The sequence below is a fragment of the Lissotriton vulgaris genome, chromosome 12 (assembly GCF_964263255.1).
Source record: "Lissotriton vulgaris chromosome 12, aLisVul1.2, whole genome shotgun sequence".
Lineage (NCBI taxonomy): Eukaryota > Metazoa > Chordata > Amphibia > Caudata > Salamandridae > Lissotriton > Lissotriton vulgaris.
In genome coordinates this window covers 11,264,478-11,290,903 of record NC_141700.1, presented here as the reverse complement: position 1 = coordinate 11,290,903, position 26,426 = coordinate 11,264,478, and the positions used below count along the sequence as shown (strand labels likewise).

General features: G+C 48.3%; 1 protein-coding gene across 1 annotated transcript in view; it reads right to left on the bottom strand.

Annotated features, from left to right (window-relative positions):
* The window catches only part of R3HDM4 (R3H domain containing 4), a 236,759-nt gene that overhangs the window by 140,604 nt on the left and 69,729 nt on the right, over positions 1-26,426 (bottom strand). Inside the window, exons 2-3 of the mRNA XM_086946720.1 lie at positions 21,328-21,482; positions 12,019-12,137 (exon numbers count right to left, since the gene is read on the bottom strand). Of these exons, the coding sequence (XP_086802846.1) occupies positions 12,019-12,137; positions 21,328-21,482 (274 nt within the window). The remainder of the gene's footprint in view (positions 1-12,018; positions 12,138-21,327; positions 21,483-26,426) is intronic.

Below are 26,426 nucleotides of genomic sequence, written 5' to 3'. Positions count from 1 at the left end.
GCTAACAGACTGAAACCCCACTTTGTGCGTTCAGAACTCAGCCTCCTGATGGCCACAGACAATGGGGCCGAAGAGGACTCCGAGCCCCTCCCTGACCTCCTACGGACTCGGGAGAAAGACGGCTCCGTGGATGGGGTCCGACTCTCGGAGGCCCTCACCCGAGAACAACGCCAGGAGTGTCGAGACCTTCTGTTGCAGTTCGCCAGCCTGTTCTCCCTCACCCCAGGTGTCACTTCCTGGTGTGTGCACGATGTGGACACGGGGGACAGCCCCCCTATCCGCCACCGGGCCTACCGCGTGCCAGATCGGGTACGGGCCTGCATCCAGGAAGAAGTAGCCAAAATGCTCACGCTTGGGGTCATCGAGCCCTCAGACAGCCCCTGGGCCAGCCCTGTAGTGCTGGTCCCCAAAGCAGCCGCCCCTGGCGCCACACCCGAACTCCGGTTCTGCGTCGACTACCGGGGCCTGAATGCAGTCACCAGAACAGACGCACATCCCATCCCCCGGGCAGATGAACTAATCGACCGCATGGGAGCTGCCCGCTACCTCAGTATTTTCGACCTGACGGCGGGCTACTGGCAGATCGGCCTCACACCCCGGGCCCAAGAACGTTCTGCCTTTTCCACCCCCGATGGCCATTACCATTTCAAGGTTATGCCCTTCGGCATGAAGAATGCTCCAGCAACATTTCAGCGGCTCGTCAATCAGGTCCTGGCAGGGCTCGAAGGGTTCAGCGCCGCCTACCTAGACGACATCGCTGTATACAGCCACCATTGGCCCGAGCACCTCCACCACCTCCGAGCGGTGCTACAGGCTCTTCAGCGGGCTGGCCTCACGATCAAAGCCAGCAAATGCCAAATTGGTCAGGGGTCCGTAACCTACCTCGGACACCAGGTGGGAAGCGGCCTGGTGGCCCCTCTGCAGCTCAAAATTGCCGCCATCCAGTCCTGGCAGCCCCCCATCACCCAGACCGAGGTACGCGCCTTCCTGGGCCTCACGGGCTATTACCGAAGGTTCGTGAAAGACTATGGTACCATAGTGGGGCCCCTCACAGAACTCACGTCCAAAAATCAACCCAAGAAAGTCAACTGGACCCCAGATTGTCAAACAGCATTCGAACAATTGAAAGCCGCCATGTGCTCCGCCCCTGTGCTCCAGGCCCCCGACTACAGCCGGGAGTTCGTCGTCCAGACGGATGCCTCCGACCATGGCATTGGGGCAGTCCTGTCTCAAGTGAACACCGAAGGCCTTGATCAGCCAGTGGCCTTCATCAGCAGACGACTCCTACCCCGAGAACAACGTTGGAGCACCATAGAGAGGGAGGCCTTCGCTGTGGTATGGGCCCTCAAAAAGCTCCGGCCCTACCTCTTTGGCACACAGTTTCGGGTGCAGACCGACCATCGACCCCTGCAGTGGCTGATGCAGATGCGGGGGGAAAACCCGAAATTACTACGTTGGTCCATCTCCCTACAAGGGATGGACTTCACTGTTGAGCACCGACCTGGGCCAGATCACGCCAACGCGGATGGCCTGTCCCGATTTTTCCGCCTCGACGAGGAGAGTCCCCAAGAGGATGGGTGACTCTCCCCGCCTTCAGCTGGGGGGGACGCATGTTGGTCAGGCCACCTGAAGGGCCGCTCTCCCCCGGCCCGACCAGGCCCGAGCCCGGTCACGCAAGTGCCACACACCACCACTGCACGTCCTCCGTCCCCTCCGGGACCCCTGCCCTCGAACATATCGACCTCGTGGGCCCGATCCACTACTGGCCCGCGCGCCCAGCCTGGGCGCCATCTTGGACACTCCACCACGAGGCCGCCTGGCCCCCGATCGACCTCAACCCTGGGCCTAGCCAGGCCTCAGACATCCCGGCACCACCATCCACCCAGGAGGTGAGCGGGCTACTTGGCAAGTCAATGGGAGAAAGAGGTGTCGATGGCTCTCCCCCGCCAAGTGCCGCTCGCCCATCGCCTCCCCGGGCGCTGGCTCCACCCCCCTGCTGGGTGTCTGGACTCCCTCATCCCGGACCTCCCGACCTCCAAGGGCGAGGGTCCGGACATCAAAGGGCATCAGCCCTATAACTGGGGCAGCTCCAGAGCAGGAAGGCAGTTGTATCTTGGAGTCGAAAGACGCAAAGAAGAACTCATCCTTGACGGACTACTGGCGCTGCCGTAGCTCTACCTTGTGCATCATCGTCCTGCCTGCTGGCGCTGCCGCAACCTTCGTAATCCTTCATCGTCGTCGGGACCTGCTGGCGTGGCCGCGGACCGTTTGTAACCACCACCTTCATCGGGACCTGCTGGCTCCGCCGCGGACCGTCATTTCCTACGTCCATCTCGGGACCTGCTGGCTCCGCCGCGGCCCGATCATCTAGAACGCCGAGCTCGAGGATTGAGAGCTATTTCCATCTTCTGGTAACAAGACTGTCCCGCTACCCTTTTTCCAAACCAGAGACCAGAATCGAGGGGACCCCTGAGTCCAGACCTCCTTGTACCATTCTATCGTACTTAAAGAATTGCCTATAAAGTATCGTTGAACTTTACCCTTGTGTGGTGTCCGTCTGTGGGGGGGGGAAGTTACTTGTCTGTACGATCGCTGGAGACGGCTCTCCCCGGAGACCTCTCCCCTTATCCTCGGCCGACCCTCCCGGTCTGTCTAACACACAGTTTTAGAAAAATGTGCACCAAAATTAGGCCCATTTGAGGAAGATTGCAAAACTGTTGTCTGTGACTCAGGCCTAGCAGAAAAACAATTGTCTTGCAAATTAAGCAGCACAGATTTCTGTACCCCAGATAATGTTATTTTTCAGATTCCTGATGAGGATGTGCATTTTAAAATGGCCCAACAAGAAACAGCTGTAGCATTATTTTCAGAAAAGACAGTTGAAAAATTACCTTCTGCTTTTGAAAAAACTGAAATTAGACAGTTCACAGAAAAGGATGTCAGATTAATAAAATGTGCAGAACATGTCTTATTATTAGAACGAAATGACATGTATTCAGGAACACCATCAGTTGCAGATATTTTACCAATAAAAGGATTTTTGATGGAATCGATTGGGAGTTTGTGTAACTTTCTGATCACAGGCTCACAGAAAATAAATGAAAAGAACAGAATAGTGCAGGAGATTAAAAGCATATATTTTTCATGTTGTTCTGTGGTACCGAATCCAGCCAATATATTTTTTCACATTCCATGTGCTGAAGAATGGCTTACTTTTATTGATTTTTGCAAAGCTCATGTCACAGTGCCATTGCATGACAATAGTCAGGAGTACTGTCAAAAAGAAGATGAATACCTGGGACACAAAATTGGAAAGGGAGGTAGAAAGGTGTCACCAGAGAGGGTGGAAATGATTTCCAAGAAAAATCCACCTCAAATTCAGAAAGAAGTCAGGACATTTTTGGGAATGGTTAGCTGCTGTAGAGAGTGGTTACCAAACCTTTCCCTAGTGGCTAAGCCTTTACTGAGGCTGACACACAAAGGTGTGTCTGATCCGCTTCCATTGGACAACAATTGCACAAAAGCATTCCTAGAGTTGAAAGAGAAAGAATGTTGCGCCCCAGCACTAGGAATGAAAGTTTATTTAAAAGAAAATATACCAATTTGCAGTGAGAGGGAGGGCTGCACTCTCTCATTGCCTATTCAAAAAGATGACTGTGTTCAAAGGTCTGTGATGTATTGCCCAATAACCGTTGACCCCAACTTCACAGAAATGTCAGCAAATGAATTGGATTGTGATGAAACTGAAAATGAGTGTCTAAATATCATGAAAATATGCATAAAGCCAAAATCAGACTTTAATGATGAAATCCTGAGTCAGCCCAACATTGTCCATTTTGTAGATGGCCCATGTTTGAAAGGTGACACATTAAAAGCAGCACATGCTGTGCTCCTTATACATTATGTTGTCAAAGCTTCATGGCTCTCAGTAGTTGCCCCAGTCCAAAATTCGAAGTTGATTGCTCTTACCATAACATGCAGTATATCTGCTCAAATGAGAGTCACTGTTGTCATGGGAGAGAGAAATGCTTATTCAGTTGCACACATGTGTGTTCTGTTAGCATGTACATTCTATGGAATCTTCACAGGTGAATTAAAAGAGGCTCAAGAAAATGTTTTTGAAGCAGGACAACAGGGTTGTATCAGAACTGTTTTTGAGAAAAGTGACAACTGCATAGTGGCAAAAGTGTTATTGCAAAGACTGATGCCCAGGTATAGATTGCCAGTTTCTCTGAAATCAGATTATAATGAGGTCTCAAAGATAATGAGTGCAGAACAACAGATTGGACAAGGAATGGATTGCAGCTATCTGCCTGAAGTGTCAAGCATAATAAAGCATCACAATGGCAGCACTGAGTTACCTTTTGCAAAAGACGGTGTCTCACCAACACCAAAGTGGCTTGAAAATGCATATGCAAATGCACTTGTGGAAAACACTGAGGAGAACACTAGCCATGGCTGTGTAGGTCAGGTTGATGTACAGTGTGCAGTTTCTCACCAGATTGCAGCTGCTACACAAGATCTGCATAATGGATGGTGCAACGGCTTTGGTCTGAGAGATGAAGTGGTGAATCATCTGAATCTGATCAAAGTGAAGATAAGAGTGAAAGGCATTGGTTGAAAAAGTGCAAGAGATTGATGGTGCTCTGTCCGAGTTTCTCAGCACCTAAGTAGTCTAATTTGCATTGAAAAAGGTACAGAATGCCAATGAGCCATTCTGATGGCAAGCTGATGACAAAGAGAAATGAAATGCTGAAACTGTCCTGTTGAATTCCTTTTTTATTATTTTAGTTACTTATTTTAAAGAAGACTAACTGTTTCAAGAAGCTACTTACAGAACTCTGCACTAAAACATTTGAGCTTGGCTATATATGATCTGATTACAGATAGACTTGTGTTTGCCTTAGAAATAGATGTAAAATTGTTATATGCTCAGCTTTTGCAATTAAAAAATAAAAAAAAAAAAAAAAAAGTCATTTTTGAAAATGAAATGTGTGATGAATTATAAATCATTTTATTATGATTTGAATTATCAGAAGGGTGGATTGATGGAGCAGATTTCCTCTGCAGTCAGGCATTGTTTTATTTTTGTGCTTCAGACAGACTGCATTTAAATTGCCACGCACATTTTGGTGCAAGTTAAAAACATGGCACAATATGAAAGTGAGGCCAATTTAGTCTGAAATGCTTTTGCTGAATTAACATGTGTTTTTGCAATGTAGAGAAAAGTGGCCTTTTTAGCTTTGAAGATTAATAGAATGTGTTTCTCTCTTCCCAGCGCATCCCATGTAATCTAAATCCACTATTTCTGTCTAAAGAGACTTTGACTTGTTGCATATTTTGATAAATATTTTCAGTTAATAACACCTCTTTTTCTTTGTTGTACATTGCACATTTATTTTGCATATTGTACATAAATAATAGAAAAGCTGGTTTACACTAGTAGCTTGGCTAGGTAAACATTTATAAGGAGTATTAGTATGAAGTTGGGAAACATAATGGGCTGATTTACATGAAATTAACATTATCCTTTTTGTTTATTTTATTTTTGGGGCCTACCATTAAATGGCTGCCTGTGAAACCATCAAAAGCTATGGCTTGCTTTGAATGAGAAGGGGCATGCGCAGACTGTGGCAGCTTTCCTCATGCCAAGAAGTGAAGGACAGCTTGAACTGTACATTCTTCTGATTGTGCCAATGTACCAGCTAACTAAAGTATCCGTCCTACTGCGCTGAGAAAAGGAAGGAAGAATTAAAATGAAACATTTTCCCTAGTAAATGTTGCAAATGTTTATAAATGTATTATTCATGTATGCTTCTTTTTGTTAAAACTGTTTTTTTTTAATGCGTCAGGAAAGTGCAAACTCATGCCATCATGATTGACCAATCAACGTACAGGTTTTCCTGAAATGCAACATTTTGTGTAGTCTGCCAAAATGTTGTGTATAAAAACTGACAGGGGCTGGCTTTTCTCAGCTCAGCTGGCTTCTAGGCTCATTAGGGGGTGTGTGAGCTCTTGAAGAGAAGGAACAGATTAGGCCAGACAGCCTATGGGTTAGGTACGAGAACGTCCCGGGAGATTGCTGAAGGGGAGGTGCGTCCGAGGAGACTCAGGGGGAGGTTTCTTGCTTCCACGTCATATCTTGGCACTGCAGGCGCATTCCTTTGAGGTCTTGTGAAGGAGGGGCTATCTCACTCCCTGCTTGCTCTTTAGACACAGACAGATGCAGAAGAACAGCTGATTAAATAGAATTAGATGCAAAACTTTCAGTTATGCTTTACTAATTAATTAGGTCTGAAATGATTTATTTGTCTTATGCATTTATTTCTCTTTATTGGAGATTTTTGCAAACTATTTGATTTTTGATTAGCCTTGCAAGACTATATTTTTCTTAGAAACTCTTTGAGTCTTGAATGACATTTTGCGCCACATTCCTATATGTAATGCTGATTTGCAGACTGTAAAATGTTCTGTATTAGTGCTATTTTTCCTGGTTTTCAAATTCTGTAACCTGATTGATATTTTATTAATGAATAAAGGGTCAGAGAAAATTAACTTTTTACTAGAAAATAAAACCCTTTAAACACTCAACAACTCTCTTTATTGGCTTAAAATAATAATTGCATTTTTGACTGTTCATCTTTATTTAAAGTCTCCTGAAGGTATTACATGGTGTGTAGGGCTCAACACCTTTTGAGCGGTAAATTAGAGGTAGCATGAGGGTTTTGCATTGAGAAATTGCCAGAAGAAATTACCGCTCCATCAAAAGAACATTTATTGTACCTCTTAGGTGCACAAACACCCCTTTGAGGTAACTGCAAAGACAACAGTTTGACGTTTGCTTCCACCCACTAGTTTACTAGTCCTTGTGTTTATCCAGAATGGGCCTCCACTATTTCTCTAGCCTTTTAGTGTGTGCAAGAAAGTATGTCAAATAGAAGCACTTGTTCATGCAAAGCCTCACAACTTCCCATTACCAGTTCCTTTAAAAACAGTCACGATTTGCTCCCTGAACTCTCGTGCCCACCACCAGAGGGGTGCATCATGAGACTTTCCTGTGTTCTAATAAGTTTCCAGATACCCCCCTAGATGCATATCCTGACTTCCATCCATTTGGTCACTATTTGGGAATTGGCATCCCTTCCCAATGCATGCCGGGTTTTGTGAAAGCCAGCCTGCTCATGCTTGAAGCCAGCCTGCTAATGTTGGACACTCGGTTACCTAGAATTCCCTGCTCATTGCTTTGTCTCCACCCCTGCAGGCCAAGGATGGGTGGAGGAATTCAGGTCACCTGTGGCTGGCTGCTGCTAGCCTGCTCACACCTGATGCATGTGTTACTGTGAGCTCTTTTAAGCCCCAGCTCCCTTCAGGCCAAGGTTGGTCATTGTAGCTGTGTACCGGTGAGACCGATCCTGGTTTCCAGTGTTTCCTGCGCTTTTGATATCCTTGTTTCCAGAGCATTTGATATCCTTATTTCCCATGTTTCCTAAGCTTTAGCATTCCTTGTTCCTAACCTGTAGCAGTTTCCCTTGGTCCTGAACTAGCACTGCCTACAGTGCTGCCTTGACTCTTGAGCTTTTGCTCAATTATAGTTCCTGCTCCAGTACGGCCTTCAGTGCTACTTTGTTTTCTTCATCCCTGAACCAGCACTATTCTTGTATACCCTTGTAGCCTCCCCTTCTGTATATCCTTCCTTTGAGTCCCTGCCTTTCTTCCCATTTCCTTTGTTCCAGTTCCTAGTTTTCGGTCTTTCTATTCTGCTGTCTTGCTTCTGTTGCCTTGTATGTTTGTTACTTGCTTTCTGCCAAGTGTGCCCTGTGATTTCCTTCCTTTCCTGTTAAGCACTACTCCTTGCTGGCTCCTGGTCTATTGTGCTGGTTTTTAGTTCTACCTCCTTGCTGTTACTGCCTTGCATGTTCCTGTTTGATCGCCAGGATCCGTGGGCACAGCTGACTACCTAGGTGGTTTTTCTTGTTCACTGTATTGTCTTTGAGTTACATTTATAACATAACCATGGGTATAAGCTCCACAGACCCTGCCTTTGCATGTATATCCTATATGTGGGTATTTGCAGTCAGTATCTGTAACAGCAATTGTGGGTGAGGAACATACGGAGCTTCAGTCTTACCGTGTGGAGCTCCCGAGTGCTTTCATTGTTGATGTTGTTTTATATATGTGTATTGCACATCCGTCCTGGGTGTAGTGATTCTGATTGCTGAACCACCTCTAGGGTTCCTGTGAGTTCCGAAGCATTTTAGGCTTAAGAACTTGTCCTTTATTGTTTGGGAAGGTGAACGAGATCTCGTTACCTCTCTCTCTCCTTGTTGTTTGAATATATCTTCATTCCTCAGGTCATTCATTGTGCTGATCCAATCCTAGAGGTGACTGGCTGTGTTTCCCTCTGCCAGTATCTTCAGCCCTAGAGTTGACGGACCTTTCATCCCTCAGACGGATGCTTTGTGCTGATCCAATCCTAGAGGTGACTGGCTGTGTTTCCCTCTGCCAGTATCTTCAGCCCTAGAGTTGACGGACCTTTCATCCCTCAGACGGAAGCTTTGTGCTGATCCAATCCTAGAGGTGACTGGCTGTGTTTCCCTCTGTCAGTATCTTCAGCCCTAGAGTTGACGGACCTTTCATCCCTCAGACGGATGCTTTGTGCTGATCCAATCCTAGAGGTGACTGGCTGTGTTTCCCTCTGCCAGTATCTTCAGCCCTAGAGTTGACGGACCTTTCATCCCTCAGACGGATGCTTTGTGCTGATCCAATCCTAGAGGTGACTGGCTGTGTTTCCCTCTGCCAGTATCTTCAGCCCTAGAGTTGACGGACCTTTCATCCCTCAGACGGATGCTTTGTTCTGATCCAATCCTAGAGGTGACTGGCTGTGTTTCCCTCTGCCAGTATCTTCAGCCCTAGAGTTGACGGACCTTTCATCCCTCAGACGGATGCTTTGTGCTGATCCAATCCTAGAGGTGACTGGCTGTGTTTCCCTCTGCCAGTATCTTCAGCCCTAGAGTTGACGGACCTTTCATCCCTCAGACGGATGCTTTGTGCTGATCCAATCCTAGAGGTGACTGGCTGTGTTTCCCTCTGCCAGTATCTTCAGCCCTAGAGTTGACGGACCTTTCATCCCTCAGACGGATGCTTTGTGCTGATCCAATCCTAGAGGTGACTGGCTGTGTTTCCCTCTGCCAGTATCTTCAGCCCTAGAGTTGACGGACCTTTCATCCCTCAGACGGATGCTTTGTGCTGATCCAATCCTAGAGGTGACTGGCTGTGTTTCCCTCTGCCAGTATCTTCAGCCCTAGAGTTGACGGACCTTTCATCCCTCAGACGGATGCTTTGTTCTGATCCAATCCTAGAGGTGACTGGCTGTGTTTCCCTCTGCCAGTATCTTCAGCCCTAGAGTTGACGGACCTTTCATCCCTCAGACGGATGCTTTGTGCTGATCCAATCCTAGAGGTGACTGGCTGTGTTTCCCTCTGCCAGTATCTTCAGCCCTAGAGTTGACGGACCTTTCATCCCTCAGACGGATGCTTTGTTCTGATCCAATCCTAGAGGTGACTGGCTGTGTTTCCCTCTGCCAGTATCTTCAGCCCTAGAGTTGACGGACCTTTCATCCCTCAGACGGATGCTTTGTTCTGATCCAATCCTAGAGGTGACTGGCTGTGTTTCCCTCTGTCAGTATCTTCAGCCCTAGAGTTGACGGACCCTACATCCCTCAGACGGATGCTTTGTGCTGATCCAATCCTAGAGGTGACTGGCTGTGTTTCCCTCTGCCAGTATCTTCAGCCCTAGAGTTGACGGACCTTTCATCCCTCAGACGGATGCTTTGTGCTGATCCAATCCTAGAGGTGACTGGCTGTGTTTCCCTCTGCCAGTATCTTCAGCCCTAGAGTTGACGGACCTTTCATCCCTCAGACGGATGCTTTGTGGTGATCCAATCCTAGAGGTGACTGGCTGTGTTTCCCTCTGCCAGTATCTTCAGCCCTAGAGTTGACGGACCTTTCATCCCTCAGACGGATGCTTTGTGCTGATCCAATCCTAGAGGTGACTGGCTGTGTTTCCCTCTGCCAGTATCTTCAGCCCTAGAGTTGACGGACCTTTCATCCCTCAGACGGATGCTTTGTGCTGATCCAATCCTAGAGGTGACTGGCTGTGTTTCCCTCTGCCAGTATCTTCAGCCCTAGAGTTGACGGACCTTTCATCCCTCAGACGGATGCTTTGTGCTGATCCAATCCTAGAGGTGACTGGCTGTGTTTCCCTCTGCCAGTATCTTCAGCCCTAGAGTTGACGGACCTTTCATCCCTCAGACGGATGCTTTGTGCTGATCCAATCCTAGAGGTGACTGGCTGCGTTTCCCTCTGCCAGTATCTTCAGCCCTAGAGTTGACGGACCTTTCATCCCTCAGACGGATGCTTTGTGCTGATCCAATCCTAGAGGTGACTGGCTGTGTTTCCCTCTGCCAGTATCTTCAGCCCTAGAGTTGACGGACCTTTCATCCCTCAGACGGATGCTTTGTGCTGATCCAATCCTAGAGGTGACTGGCTGTGTTTCCCTCTGCCAGTATCTTCAGCCCTAGAGTTGACGGACCTTTCATCCCTCAGACGGATGCTTTGTGGTGATCCAATCCTAGAGGTGACTGGCTGTGTTTCCCTCTGTCAGTATCTTCAGCCCTAGAGTTGACGGACCTTACATCCCTCAGACGGATGCTTTGTGCTGATCCAATCCTAGAGGTGACTGGCTGTGTTTCCCTCTGCCAGTATCTTCAGCCCTAGAGTTGACGGACCTTTCATCCCTCAGACGGATGCTTTGTGCTGATCCAATCCTAGAGGTGACTGGCTGTGTTTCCCTCTGCCAGTATCTTCAGCCCTAGAGTTGACGGACCTTTCATCCCTCAGACAGATGCTTTGTGCTGATCCAATCCTAGAGGTGACTGGCTGTGTTTCCCTCTGCCAGTATCTTCAGCCCTAGAGTTGACGGACCTTTCATCCCTCAGACGGATGCTTTGTGCTGATCCAATCCTAGGGGTGACTGGCTGTGTTTCCCTCTGCCAGTATCTTCAGCCCTAGAGTTGACGGACCTTTCATCCCTCAGACGGATGCTTTGTGCTGATCCAATCCTAGAGGTGACTGGCTGTGTTTCCCTCTGCCAGTATCTTCAGCCCTAGAGTTGACAGACCTTACATCCCTCAGACGGATGCTTTGTGCTGATCCAATCCTAGAGGTGACTGGCTGTGTTTCCCTCTGTCAGTATCTTCAGCCCTAGAGTTGACGGACCTTACATCCCTCAGACGGATGCTTTGTGCTGATCCAATCCTAGAGGTGACTGGCTGTGTTTCCCTCTGCCAGTATCTTCAGCCCTAGAGTTGACGGACCTTTCATCCCTCAGACGGATGCTTTGTGCTGATCCAATCCTAGAGGTGACTGGCTGTGTTTCCCTCTGTCAGTATCTTCAGCCCTAGAGTTGACGGACCTTTCATCCCTCAGACGGATGCTTTGTGCTGATCCAATCCTAGAGGTGACTGGCTGTGTTTCCCTCTGCCAGTATCTTCAGCCCTAGAGTTGACGGACCTTTCATCCCTCAGACGGATGCTTTGTGCTGATCCAATCCTAGAGGTGACTGGCTGTGTTTCCCTCTGCCAGTATCTTCAGCCCTAGAGTTGACGGACCTTTCATCCCTCAGACGGATGCTTTGTGCTGATCCAATCCTAGAGGTGACTGGCTGTGTTTCCCTCTGCCAGTATCTCCAGACCTTCAGCCTGCTGCTGTGAGTTTGCAGAGCTCTATTTTACTTTAATATCCCAAATAGTTGAAGGCTTTAACTTTGACACAGCAGACTCAGTCTTTTATCTCTAGGTCAATAACGCAAGTGCTATCAGTTGCAAATTAATCGCCAATGTTATTTACTGTGAGTGCTACATTATAACACGTTACTGTCAATATGTCCTGCACGCTTCCACTTCATACAAGGAATCTGTTAGAGACGTAATGAGCAAGAGCTTTTACACAAGGTTCATACCTCCACGTAGGTTTTATTGTTGCAGGCTTCTGTAAACACACTGGGGGATGCCGTATGCACCATGTCTCCTTCCTCATGCCCGTAGTCCTCGCGTTCCAAGAGGGTCATCAGGTACCGAGCTATGAAAGAAAAGGCCCATATTTAAGGATAAAGTTGCAACAGTGGGACAAAGACATAGCATAGGTTCTAAATAACCTGGATGGGAGGGATCTGGTCACTGTGACAGCAAACTTAAAGAAATGGAACTTTCTATGCACAAGCTAGTCAAAAAGTAGTAACGTCAAGGAAAGTTAGGTGGAGAGTTTGTCAAATGGTGCCAAAATTACTTTTAACACCACAAAAACGCTTTTCGTATGAACAGCTGACCTAACTATAACTACCCATTGGAAACCGGCAGTGGGTAATAAATAAATACATATATAACATACATGTGTACATACATACATGAGAAAATAAGGAACCCCCTGTGAAGGGTTCAGAGACCTAGTTTGTGTGTATGGTAACTGCTAAATTTTAACAGGGTCTGCCATAATGAGAAAGAAAAATGTCTTTCTAGAGTCCCCACGGTGACATGCTTCATCATTGGGGCTTCCCAGTTCTCTACGAAAAGGGGCGTGCTGCGACTAGCGGACTACGCAGGAGCACTATTATTGTGACAGGCTATGTGTGGTGCAAAGTGTGGTGATAGTGGAGTGGGTGTGTGATTAAAAATACCGTGCTAGTGGGCCTCAACAATTTATTCTGCTCCTAGTTTGGTATATTAAAAAGGGGTGACACTGTTATCTGGCCTTAAGTTAGGGCTAGATCAGTGTTCTGTGGTCGACATGTTTCAAGCTCCCCCAAGCTTTTCATCAGGACCATACAGGGTCCAGCCCTGTATATTCCACTCCTATATTTAAATAAATAAATTTGTCTCAATACAATTTCTTTACGCTGTTACTTAATAAACATGCGTGTTGCATACATACGATTTTATGTCTTATTGGCGTATCTGTAAAAGAGAATGACACTTGATTAGTGGCAAAACATCCCCCTTCAAGAGCAAGGGGATCACACATGTAGCTCTTATCTGTCTACGGCGTGAGTGTGCCTTATGCACCATACCGGTGCGTGCAGACTCTCAAATCAGTGCAGGAATACAGCTGAAGTGAAATAAAAGTGTTTTAGTGAATTCACACACATACATAACATAGGACTTGATGTGACTATAGACATGACACACTACGTATATATACACATGCACATAACGATCTTTCATGGCAAAAGGGGTTAGTTACATGTATAGGTGCTAATTTGCACTTCATGGTCTCAGGCGAGGGCAGGATCACCTCGTGGAAACATTGCTGTAGGGTTTTTAAAGCAATGATTAAATCAGCGTTCTTGCAGGGATTAGCGTTTTTTACTCAAAGAATGCGCGTTTATCAAATGAGGAGTCTAAACCCCCATGCGATCTGTCATAATTATTTCATGCAGCTTGGTTTTCAAAGTACTTACTTCCTATCGGTAAACCCGCTCGGTATTACCTATTCGATCCTCAACCGACCGCATACTGACACTGAATGCGTGTGCCGGTGTATTTAGAGTCCTCGCGCTTCCGGGTACAGATTGCTCATAGCTAGAGCGTCCCGAGTGCGGCGGCCATATTGAGTGAGTGTTTTGAGCGCTGAGCACGAGTCTCTGATAAATTTGCCTCATATACTTCTAATACAGGGAGATATATACGATATATAGTTTTACACAGGGGTCCGGACAGTTTGCTTCCCTTTGGTGGTATTTAGGACCATTTTTTAAAAAAAAAACGAAAAGATGTTAATTATTACCAATGTTAGGTCTGAAAATAGTGAAATTCATAAAAATAAGGTTATTGGTCTTTGCTTGTTTATTGTTTGATGGTATCACTTATCATTATGTGAATTGAGGTTTTCCTTGGCATCATCAAACCATTGTGATGGTGGTATGAGAAGGATGAGGTACAAAGAGATCTCTATAGTTTGGTACAACAGTATCTTTCGAGGGCCTCATTATTTTCTGAATGCGCCCCAAGGGATATCATCGTTGAGCCCCAGGGTGTCCATGTGTAGTTTGAACACCCATCTTTGCTCACGTTCATGAAGAATGTGGTCCAGATTGTCTTTGTTTTGCACTGTCTCCAAAACCACCCAAGTTAAATCATTGGGTGTGTGATTCTGCTCGATGAAATGGTTTGTCATCCGGGTAGTGGAACGTTTACACCGGATGTTACTCCTATGTTCCACTATGCGTGTGCTGACCTTTCTGGTGGTCATACCTACGTAATGTAGATTGCATGTGCATGTTATTAGGTATACCACTCCACTGGTGTTGCAATTTGAAAAACCTCTAAGTTCCCACTTCATATTATTGTTGAAGATGACGGTTTTTGTTACTGAGGTCAAATAACAAACACTGCAGTTGCTGCAGGGGAAATGTCCTATTGGTAGTGGTTGAGTTCTTATTGTTGGGTTTGAAACTAAAGGGCGAGTGTGGACCAGGAAATCTTTCAGGTTCTTCCCTCGACGGTGGCTAAACATAGGGGTGGGTATCGTCAGACCACCACTATTGATCATAGGCCAATGTTTTTTGACTATCTTGACCACTGTGTCTGACACTTGGTTAAATGTCGTAATACAGATTGGTCTTGAATTGTCTGATTCGGATCATTCTTTTGGTTCCAACAGGGCATCTCTGTTGTTGTTTCCTGCCCGTTTTTTTGCGTCCTTTATCAGTTGTTTTGGGTACTTCCTGCTTTCTAGTTTCTTGCTCAGGTCTTCTGAAAACTAAGATTCTGAACGAGAGAAACCCCTATAAACATCACATACTGGAATGGAAACGTTACATAGATGACGTGTTTTTAATCTGGCAAGGTACAGAAGAAGAAGCAAATTCTTTTTGGACATGGCTGAACACCCAAGATCCCTTCCTAAACTTTACGTGTTCTATGAGCAGGACCAATCTAGTGTTCCTAGATCTGAACATATATGCTGATTCAGGCAAACTCACCACAACAACCCACTTCAAGGAGACATCTCGCAACTGTCTTTTGGCATATGACAGTTTTCATCCTCGCCACCTCAACCAGAGCCTTCCCTTTGGTCAATTCTTGCAACTACGTAGGAATTGCTGTCACAAAGAGGATTACATAATTCAAGCAGAAGACCTGAGCGAGAAACTAGAAAGCAGGAAGTACCCAAAACAACTGATAAAGGACGCAAAAAAACGGGCAGGAAACAACAACAGAGATGCCCTGTTGGAACCAAAAGAAAGATCCGAATCAGACAATTCAAGACCAATCTGTATTACGACATTTAACCAAGTGTCAGACACAGTGGTCAAGATAGTCAAAAAACATTGGCCTATGATCAATAGTGGTGGTCTGACGATACCCACCCCTATGTTTAGCCACCGTCGAGGGAAGAACCTGAAAGATTTCCTGGTCCACACTCGCCCTATAGTTTCAAACCCAACAATAAGAACTCAACCACTACCAATAGGACATTTCCCCTGCAGCAACTGCAGTGTTTGTTATTTGACCTCAGTAACAAAAACCGTCATCTTCAACAATAATATGAAGTGGGAACTTAGAGGTTTTTCAAATTGCAACACCAGTGGAGTGGTATACCTAATAACATGCACATGCAATCTACATTACGTAGGTATGACCACCAGAAAGGTCAGCACACGCATAGTGGAACATAGGAGTAACATCCGGTGTAAACGTTCCACTACCCGGATGACAAACCATTTCATCGAGCAGAATCACACACCCAATGATTTAACTTGGGTGGTTTTGGAGACAGTGCAAAACAAAGACAATCTGGACCACATTCTTCATGAACGTGAGCAAAGATGGGTGTTCAAACTACACATGGACACCCTGGGGCTCAACGATGATATCCCTTGGGGCGCATTCAGAAAATAATGAGGCCCTCGAAAGATACTGTTGTACCAAACTATAGAGATCTCTTTGTACCTCATCCTTCTCATACCACCATCACAATGGTTTGATGATGCCAAGGAAAACCTCAATTCACATAATGATAAGTGATACCATCAAACAATAAACAAGCAAAGACCAATAACCTTATTTTTATGAATTTCACTATTTTCAGACCTAACATTGGTAATAATTAACATCTTTTCGTTTTTTTTTTTAAAAAATGGTCCTAAATACCACCAAAGGGAAGCAAACTGTCCGGACCCCTGTGTAAAACTATATACCGTATATATCTCCCTGTATTAGAAGTATATGAGGCAAATTTATCAGAGACTCGTGCTCAGCGCTCAAAACACTCACTCAATATGGCCGCCGCACTCGGGACGCTCTAGCTATGAGCAATCTGTACCCGGAAGCGCGAGGACTCTAAATACACCGGCACACGCATTCAGTGTCAGTATGCGGTCGGGTGAGGATCGAATAGGTAATACCGAGCGGGTTTACCGATAGGAAGTAAGTACTTTGAAAACCAAGCTGCATGAAATAATTATGACAGATCGCATGGGGGTTTAGACTCCTCATTTGATAAACGCGCATTCTTTGAGTAAAAAACGCTAATCCCTGCAAGAACGCTGATTTAATCATTGCTTTAAAAACCCTACAGCAATGTTTCCACGAGGTGATCCTGCCCTCGCCTGAGACCATGAAGTGCAAATTAGCACCTATACATGTAACTAACCCCTTTTGCCATGAAAGATCGTTATGTGTATGTGTATATATACGTAGTGTGTCATGTCTATAGTCACATCAAGTCCTATGTTATGTATGTGTGTGAATTCACTAAAACACTTTTATTTCACTTCAGCTGTATTCCTGCACTGATTTGAGAGTCTGCACGCACCGGTATGGTGCATAAGGCACACTCACGCCGTAGACAGATAAGAGCTACATGTGTGATCCCCTTGCTCTTGAAGGGGGATGTTTTGCCACTAATCAAGTGTCATTCTCTTTTACAGATACGCCAATAAGACATAAAATCGTATGTATGCAACACGCATGTTTATTAAGTAACAGCGTAAAGAAATTGTATTGAGACAAATTTATTTATTTAAATATAGGAGTGGAATATACAGGGCTGGACCCTGTATGGTCCTGATGAAAAGCTTGGGGGAGCTTGAAACATGTCGACCACAGAACACTGATCTAGCCCTAACTTAAGGCCAGATAACAGTGTCACCCCTTTTTAATATACCAAACTAGGAGCAGAATAAATTGTTGAGGCCCACTAGCACGGTATTTTTAATCACACACCCACTCCACTATCACCACACTTTGCACCACACATAGCCTGTCACAATAATAGTGCTCCTGCGTAGTCCGCTAGTCGCAGCACGCCCCTTTTCGTAGAGAACTGGGAAGCCCCAATGATGAAGCATGTCACCGTGGGGAAACCCCGGTGAGTGAGGGGACTCTAGAAAGAAATTATTCTTTCTCATTATGGCAGACACTGTTAAAATTTAGCAGTTACCATACACACAAACTAGGTCTCTGAACCCATCACAGGGGGTTCCTTATTTTCTGATAAAGACTGGAGGCCGACCTAGTTTAGTTCATCCTCCTTCTCCCCCCTCCTTTCTAGTTTTACATACATACATGCACACAAAAACACCCCCACCAACCCACCATTGATTCTGCATTTGTTGGTGATGCCCGAGCAGGTCAGGGACGTTGGTGTGCTCCCAGTGACGTTGCAGAGTGCGGCTGTGAGAACACTGACAAAACCAGCAAAAGATGCGTTTCACAACACTAGCCACATTTTGCTAATCTACTGACTATTTAACTCTACTTGGGTTCTGGTGCTCCTCCTCTCTACCTCTCTCTTATAAATACTGAGGCCAAAATATTGGCTAAAGTGATAGAAGGTAAGCCGCTACACTATATGACAGAACATTGTGGAGGAGGCAGGATTTTTTCAGGGCCAAACCATGGCAAATCTATGCACAATGTTCGCCATAACGCACCACCTTCAACCTGAGCTGGAGGGAGTCGCTGCTTTGGAGTTAGTGGAATGGCAGTCTTTTTCAAGAAACCCCCAAGGGTTGGACTGGTGAGGGAGTTATGGGCTGGAGCTTGCTGCTCTAATGTGCCTGCCAGCTGAGATCTGAGTCCAGCCCGCTACACGCTGAGCAGGGCACCAGCCAGAGTTGCCCTCTTTCTCTGTTATTATTCTAGAACTGCTGGCATGACTGATAAAGGAATGCTACCCCAACAGAGGTGTCTTGCTTGACAAGAGGAGGATGTTCAGATCGCTCTCTCGATGCTTATAGCATGGTTCTGTATTTGATGAAGTTCTACTATGTATCAGAACCCCCACAGAATCTAGCATCTGAAGATGGATATGTAAATACACATTTTTAAAAACGCGTGAAAGCACGGTTTTAAAAAAAATAATAGATGAGGTTTGTAGGATGGGGAGGAGGCAGGGAAAAGTAACACTGCAGGTGGAGAAGCAAGAGACAGAGAATACAGGTGAAAGAGAGACGTGGGAGGTGCAGAAGTACACAGGAGAGAGAGAGCAATACGTGTGCGGACGGTGGAAGAGAAGCACATGGGCACAGATTTAGGGAGAGGGGAAAAAAGCACACATGGGAAAGAACAGAAAAATGCATGAACTGTCATGGAGTGCTTAAGCAAAATGAAGAAACAGTTCCCCAAAAGTAAGCAAAGGAAGCATAGAAGACGACTGATTAAAACAATGGGTAAAGAGACTATTCTCCAGGGGCAAGACAAACACAAGACTGACAAAAAAGCCAACAAATAATAAACAGCCCAATCAGAGCAAAAGGAATGGCAAACAATTGTAAGCACTGCGCCGGCTGCACTCACCTGCATGTTTGTGTTAAGCCCACAATAGGTCTTTCGCAATCAGGTAGCGAGCACTGTCTGGTAGGCTCGACCTAAAAAGGACCCAGCTAGCCCGGCTCATGTACGGAAAGTAAACGAGCCCCAGCCAACAGTAATTGCCTCTTGAATGTCATGCCTTTGTGCGCTAAGAATTGTCATGGTGCCGAGATCATTTCAATTTTTGCACTCAGCGGGTCGGTGCATGTTATCCGTGCACTATGGAAAGCAGGCTGTGTCCAGCCTCCACCATCGCGAGACCCTTCCTATACTTTAATCATCTGCTCTCTCGCTCTGAAACAATAATGTGCTTCTCATTGCGAGGCCAGCATCACTCATTAGACTGGCCCTAGCCAGGCAATTATCACCCGATGACATTAGGAGTGCACGAAAGAGCCGCTGCTGTTTAGAGCCGAGGGCCCTTCTTTCAATCAGCCATTCAGCTGGGAGAATATGGTCACAGCGATAATGACTAACATTAACTACAAGAGCCACTGTAGGGAGCAGCGGCTGCTCTAGAAATCTGCAGCACAAGTGCTCTCATCCCAGGAGGAAGCTGGCATGTGGCACACTGTGCTCTCATGATGGGGCACGGAGGCTGGCATGAAGCACACTACCCACCATTCGGTCACTGCTGGGGGGGCACAACGCGGGCTACCCTCCACCATACTGCCACCACTGAAAGAGGCGTTGGGCAAAGCACTCCACACACACCATGAGGTCATTTCTGGGGAGAAGGCCCGCACCGGGCATGTTACCCATCATGAGGTTACTGCTGGGGCAAGGGAGGCTGGCATCAAGCACACTATCAACCATACGGTCATTGCTGGCACGAGACAGGCTCCACACCAGGCGGTCTCTTCTGGGTGGAAGGAGGCTGCCAGGAAGAATGCTACCCACTATACTGTCACCACTGAAAGAAAGGTAGAGTGCAGGCATGCCTCAAACAATGTGGTCATTTCTGGGGAGCAGGCTGAAACGAAGCAAACAACCCAACAAACAGACATTACGGGGTAGGATGCTGGCACCAATGTGGTCACATCTGAGGAGTTGAGCAGGAGGCATGCCATACATCAAGTGGTGTCTTCTAGGGCGGAGGCTGGCACAAAGCACTCGGACCAACTATACAGTCACTGTCGGGGAAGGGGGATGGGCGTGAGGCATGGGGAGAGAGGAAGCTGGCAAGAAGCAAGTTAAACACCATGAAGCAGCGGTCACAGTGAGGAGCAGGAAGTATGCTCCTCACTGCTCTGTCACTGCTGTGGGACAGAGCTGCCTTGGTGCACTCAGTGAGCACAGGGCAGAATGAAGTGGACAGGGTCTCTCCTGCCTACGGTTCAGTCATTGATGTAAAAAGTGGCTGGAAAGGGGCATGCTGCCTACAGTGACGTATGCAATGGGGAAGAGGTCTCACACATAGTATGCTGCCCACTATCTGTTCACTACTGAGAAAGGAGGGTGGCACAGGGTACGCTAATCATCATGTGGTGACTGTGGGTGAGAGTGAGGCAGGGTGCACAGTCACAGCATGTGGAGACTGCAGTCAGGAAGCACATTGCACACCATGTTGTCACTGCTGGGAAGGGGGGGAGAAGATGAATGCTCCCCGCTCTCTGTCACTCTGGTGGAAGGGGCAAGCCTGAGGATGGCGGGGGAGGGGGGGGTTCTTGGTCACTCTTGGGAAGGAGGCTGGCATGTGTACTCCCCTTATGGTTCAGTCACGATATGAAGGAGGCTGGCATGTGTACTCCCCTTATGGTTCAGTCACGATATGAAGGAGGCTGGCATGAGGCAGCTCATAAAGTCACTACGGGGGAGTGTTGGAAGGAGCCATGATGCCTGGGATCATGTCACTGTTTGGTAGGATACCAAAGTGACCCTGGCGGCTGTCACTACAGGTGGAATGAACCGGCATGGAGAACACAGCCCACTATATGGCCACAGATGAAGAAGGGCATGTCAGATGTTTGCTATCTGCAGCCCAGTAACTATGGGGAGGGAGACCGCCATGGAGCATACTGCATATGTGGGGCTACTGGCTGGGAAGTGGACTCAAACAAAGCATATGTTCCTTCAGAAGGGGTGTGGCTGAGGCAGAATGCTGTCCAATCACACAAGGACATGCAAAGTAGAGTTAGCTTGCAGTAGGCTTACAGCTCAAAGACAGGGGCAACACAGGGAAAATTGCCCTACGTGTTGCCATGATCTTGAGGGGCAACTTTAGCCAATGTACAGCCAGTGGCTGAAGGATGGGACTTGCATGGTCATGCTGACCTATGTGTGGCTAGAAAGGATTGCAGGGGTCACAACACTCAATGTGTGGCTCGAAGAGGGGCGTGCAGAGTTCACATTGCCCAGTGTGCAGCCAGTGGCTGAGAGAAGAGGTTTACAGAGGGTCACACTGCCCAATGTGCAGCCAGTAGTTCAAGGAGGGGGCATGCAAGGGGCAACCTTACTGTTCTCCAGCCTTTGACGACTCTTCCGTCCTTTGGCCTTTGGAATGAGATCAGAGTTGCGGATGGCCCGGTTGATGTAGTACTGCTTGCGCTTGGCCGGCAGGAACCTTTTAGACGGGGAACTTGGGAGTGGTGAAAGGCAGCTTTCAATGAGGCTAGAGGAAAAAAGAATAAGAAATTATCACCAGGTTCATTTGGAAACCGCCACATTTATAAAAATTCATTCAGCTGAGTAGAATACATATGACGAGGTTGTTAAAGGGAATGGTAAGTAAATAAATAAATAAATACATTTGAGTTGTTGAGCCGTAGAAAGAGTTTCCTGCTTCAGTCACATCCCACACCCTTATCTTGTGGCGTGTGATTCTGCAACAGAGAAACAAGACCGTCTCAACAGGTCTACTCTTACCCACCTCTTTCTGGAGAAATCTCTGTTTAGAAGTCACAGTTGCTCCCTAAACCTAATTTACATCTGGAGCTACTAAATACACTGAGATCAGGTAGATCTGAAACTGGTCCTAAACTGAGTTGTGTCCTGAATGGGTTCAGAATCCGGATCCAAACTAGCCCATAAAAAGGGACACCAAGTCCCAGAGCACCCTAAAAGCACCCGCTGAGATGGCTTGGGTGACACCTTTAGTGTTTGGGTAGGGGGATTTTGATTAAAGGATTTCTTTTTACCCCTCTGACAGGCCGCTCCGCAGTTCGTGATTCTGCTTTCTGAATTATCTAGCTGTGCACCGATGGCCCGGGAGCATTGCTATAACAAGCATTTGCAATGCAATAGGTCTCGCATTAGGAAAGTTTGAGCTATTGGTATTGTAAATGAATTTTTTTTATTTATGTGTTGGTTTTGACAATAGCGAAATTAATAGCTTTGTCATTTACAATGCCAAAATTTTTAGCTTTCGCAAATGTGACACCTATAGAATTTGTAATGCAATATGTGTTGTATTTACGTAACTTAGATGTATTGATATTACAAATAATAATGGGTTTTAATTTTTTAAATAATTAATACTTAAATAAAAGTTATTGTAATTTATAATGCTAATAGCTTTTATAAATAACTTTTGTGAAGATTATGTTCATTGTATTTTATTGTGACAAAAATTCAAGAACAGAAGTGAAATATTAACATCTTTTTGTGACATTTGTAATAAAGCTTGAAACATTGAGAGAACATATTTGAACCAGTTGTTGTTGAATGGTTGCACAGATTGATGCTGTGGTGGTGCTGAGTGATGCTGTGGCGGCGGCGAGTGATGCTGTGGCGTTCAGTGATGCTGTGGTAGCGCCTGGTGATGCTGTGGTGATGCGATAGATAGAACGATTGAGTGCGATAGATAGATAGAGTGAGGGCGATAGTAGAGGGAGGGCGATAGATAGAGTGGTATTGGAGTGTATGTTGCATTGAGTGCTGTTGGACAGGCCACGTGAAAGGCTTGCTCCCTCCCCGCACGACCAGGCCCGAGCCCGGCTCTTCAGGTGTTACACGCAACAACCACCCGTTCCCATCTCATATGGGACCCCTGCCCCTGGACATCTCCCCATCATGGGCCCGATTCCCTACCGGCCCTCTCGCCCGGCCTGGGCGCCATCTTGGACACAGCACCACGAGGCCGCATGGCCTCCGATCGACCCCAACCCTGGGCCTGGCCAGGCCCCGACATTCCGGCACCACCATCCACCCAGGAGGTGAGCGGACTACTTGGCAGGTCAATGGGAGAAAGAGGTGTCGATGGCTCTCCCCCGCCAGGTGCCGATCGCCCCAGCTCCCCCGGGCGCTGGCTCCACCCCCCTGCTGGGTGTCTGGACTCCCTCATCCTGGACCTCCCGACCTCCAAGTGCGAGGGTCCGGACATCAAAGGGCGCCAGACCTATAACTGGGGCAGCTCCAGAGCAGGAAGGCAGTTGTATCCTGGAGTCGAGAGACGCAGTGAAGAACTCATCCTTGACGGACTACTGGCGCTGCCGTAGCCCTGCCTTGCGAACTATCGACCTGCCTGCTGGCGCTGCCGCAACCTTCTGAAACCTTCCTCGTCGTCGGGACCTGCTGGCGTGGCCGCGGACCGTTTGTAACCACCTCCTTCATCGGGACCTGCTGGCTCCGCCGCGGACCGTCGCTACCTTCAACCATCCCGGGACCTGCTGGCTCCGCCGCGGCCCGACCATCTAGAACGCCGAGCTCGAGGATTGTGAGCTATTTCATCTACCAGATTGGTAACGAGACTGTCCCGCTACCCTTTCCCCAACCAAGAGACTAGAATAGAGGGGACCCCTGAGTCCAGACCTCCTTGTACCATTTCACCGTACTTGAAGTTTTGCTTATAAAGAACGTTGCACCTTATCCTTGTGTGGTGTACATCTGTGGGGGGGAAGTTACTTGTCTGTACGATCGCTGGAGACGGCTCTCCCCGGAGACCTCTCCCCTTGTCCTCGGCCGACCCTCCAGGTCCCGTCTAACATTGGTGGCCAGCGGCGCGAACCGAATCGACGCGTAATCGTACAGAGAGTAGCTCACCCCACAACAAAACCACAATGTCAACTAAAGAAAGCGGATCCACCGACAAATTCCAGATGGAGAAATTGGAAGAGTACAGCCATCGTGAGTTGAAACAATTCTGCATTGTACTAGGTATCGCTACCACCGGTCTGAGTACTAAAGACGATTTCAAGCACGCCATTGAGTCATGGGCAGAAACCGGGGCCGTCAGACCCCCGGACCAAAATGTCACAGCAGCAGAAAAAAACACCACGGCTCCCGAGGAGCAAAGAACGGGTCTCTCGCAAGATGAGATCCAAGAACGAGAAAGAAACCGACTACATGAGCTAGAAATGGCCCGGCTCAAAATGGATGGCGAACTTAAATTAGCCGAACAAAAACTGAACCTGGAACACCTGCGGCTCCGAAAAGAACGGGAAGAGAAACAGAGACAAAGAGAGCTCGAAGAGAAGAGACTGGCGTATGAACACGAGCGCAAACTAGCTGAGATAGACTTACGCAAGCAGAACAAAGAATTAGGGGTGCCCGAGCAACCGCGCACCCCGGGGGCAACAGAAAAGAAGGTACACATCCCCAAGGATGTCGTTCGAGAATATTTCCGAGATGACGACATACAGCAGTGGTTCAAGGCCTATGAGATCGCTATGACCTCCCACCGGATCGATCGCAGCGACTGGGGAGCCGGTCTATGGGGGAGGTTCGTCAATGAGGGCCGCGATGCCCTGCTACAGCTTCCCGACCATCTGATGACCTCCTATGACCACATGAAAGCTACCCTCCTCACCCGCTATGGGCTCACACCCGAAATGTACCGCCAGAGGTTCCGAGACTGCACCCGGATCCCGGGTACAACTTGGGTGGAATACGTGAACTATTTCAGCCGAGCCTTCGAGGGTTGGATCAAGGGAAGCAACGTAACGACCTACGAGCAACTCTTCAATCTCATGGTATGGGAGCATCTGTCAAACAACTGCTTCGTCGAGCTCAGGCAGCACCTCCTCGACAGTAAATTGACTGATCCGCGGCAGCTCGCCGCCGAGGCTGACCGGTGGGAAATTACCCGAGTGGGCCGAAATGGGTCCCATGAACAGAACAGGAACAACCATGGTCAGCACCGTCCCCGAGGAGGAGGAGGGGGCCAGGGCCGAGGAAGAGACAACGCCCCGGCCGCTCCCGCTACCAGCACCCCGCCCCCGGCCAACCGGGGCAACACCCCGGCGTGGCCGGGATACAGAGCCAATGTCACCTGTCACCGATGCCAGCGAGTCGGCCACTACGCAAACGACCCGAATTGTCCACAGAGCCAGACTCCGAGACCCCGCCAGATGGCTGCCGCCGCCCTGGGGGAAGAACAAATCTCCGAAGAACACGAGGAATGTGAGCAAGAACACCAAGAATGGGAACCCGCCGCCATGGTTCTAGCGTGCCTAGGGGGAAGAGACATGGTCCCGCGGGTCCCCCTACCCGCCAACACCCGGAAGTACAGTCAGTGGGTGAACATTAATGGACGCCGGGCCGAAGCCCTACGTGACACCGGGGCCAGTGTAACGGCCATCCGCTGTCACCTGGTGACCCCAGAACAGATCCTGCCGAACATTCTCTGCCCTGTCCGTTCAGCCGACAATTCGGAGAGTCTATGTCGGATGGCCTGCGTCCCCTTCGAGTGGGGAGGAGTCTCCGGCATGTTGAAGGTGACGGTCCGAGATGATGCCCCCGTAGACTGTCTCCTGGGAAATGATCTTGAGAGTTCCCCGTGGGCCGCCGTAGAGAGGAGAGAGCACCTGGGGATGTTGGGCATCCCGGACTGGGCGTGCGTAACCACCCGGTCCATGGCTGCCCGTGCCACCCCCCGACCCTAAGAACATGAATGGCCGGCACCTCCTCCCCCCGTCGCTCCAGTAGAAGACACCGACCGTGCCGTCCCCCCAGAGCAAACTCCCGAGGGGCCCGTTCAGCCTCAGGACCTTCCCGGCCTGGCTCAGTGGCGTCAGGAGGGGGGGCCCACCCAGGAACAGTTTCGCCACGAGCAGAAGACCTGTCCCTCCCTCGAGGGACTCCGCCAACAAGCCCTCGCCCAGAGTGCCGGGGATACCTCCGGAACCCATTGGGACAATGACCTGTTGTACAGCGAACAGAGAATCGCAGAGTTAGGGGCCAGTCGAGTGCTAGTGGTGCCCCTACGCTTTAGAGACTTCTTGCTAAACCTGGCCCACGATGTCCCCCTGGCTGGCCACCTGGGTCAGGACAAAACCTACAGTCGCCTGGTGACTCACTTTTTCTGGCCCAAGATGAGGAACGACGTCCTCCAGCACTGCCGGTCTTGCCCCACGTGCCAGGCTAGCGGGAAGAGCGGCCGCAAGCTTAAAGCACCTCTGCAACCTTTCCCGGTGGTCACCACCCCGTTCAAGAGGGTGGGGATAGACATTGTGGGGCCCCTGGACCCCCGTACAGCCCAAGGACATCGGTTCATCCTGGTACTGGTGGCCCACGCCACTCGCTACCCCGAGGCTGTTCCCCTGCGAACTGTGACAGCCCCGGTAGTCGGCCGGGCCTTGATGGGGATCTTCTCCCGGGTGGGCTTCCCCCAAGAAGT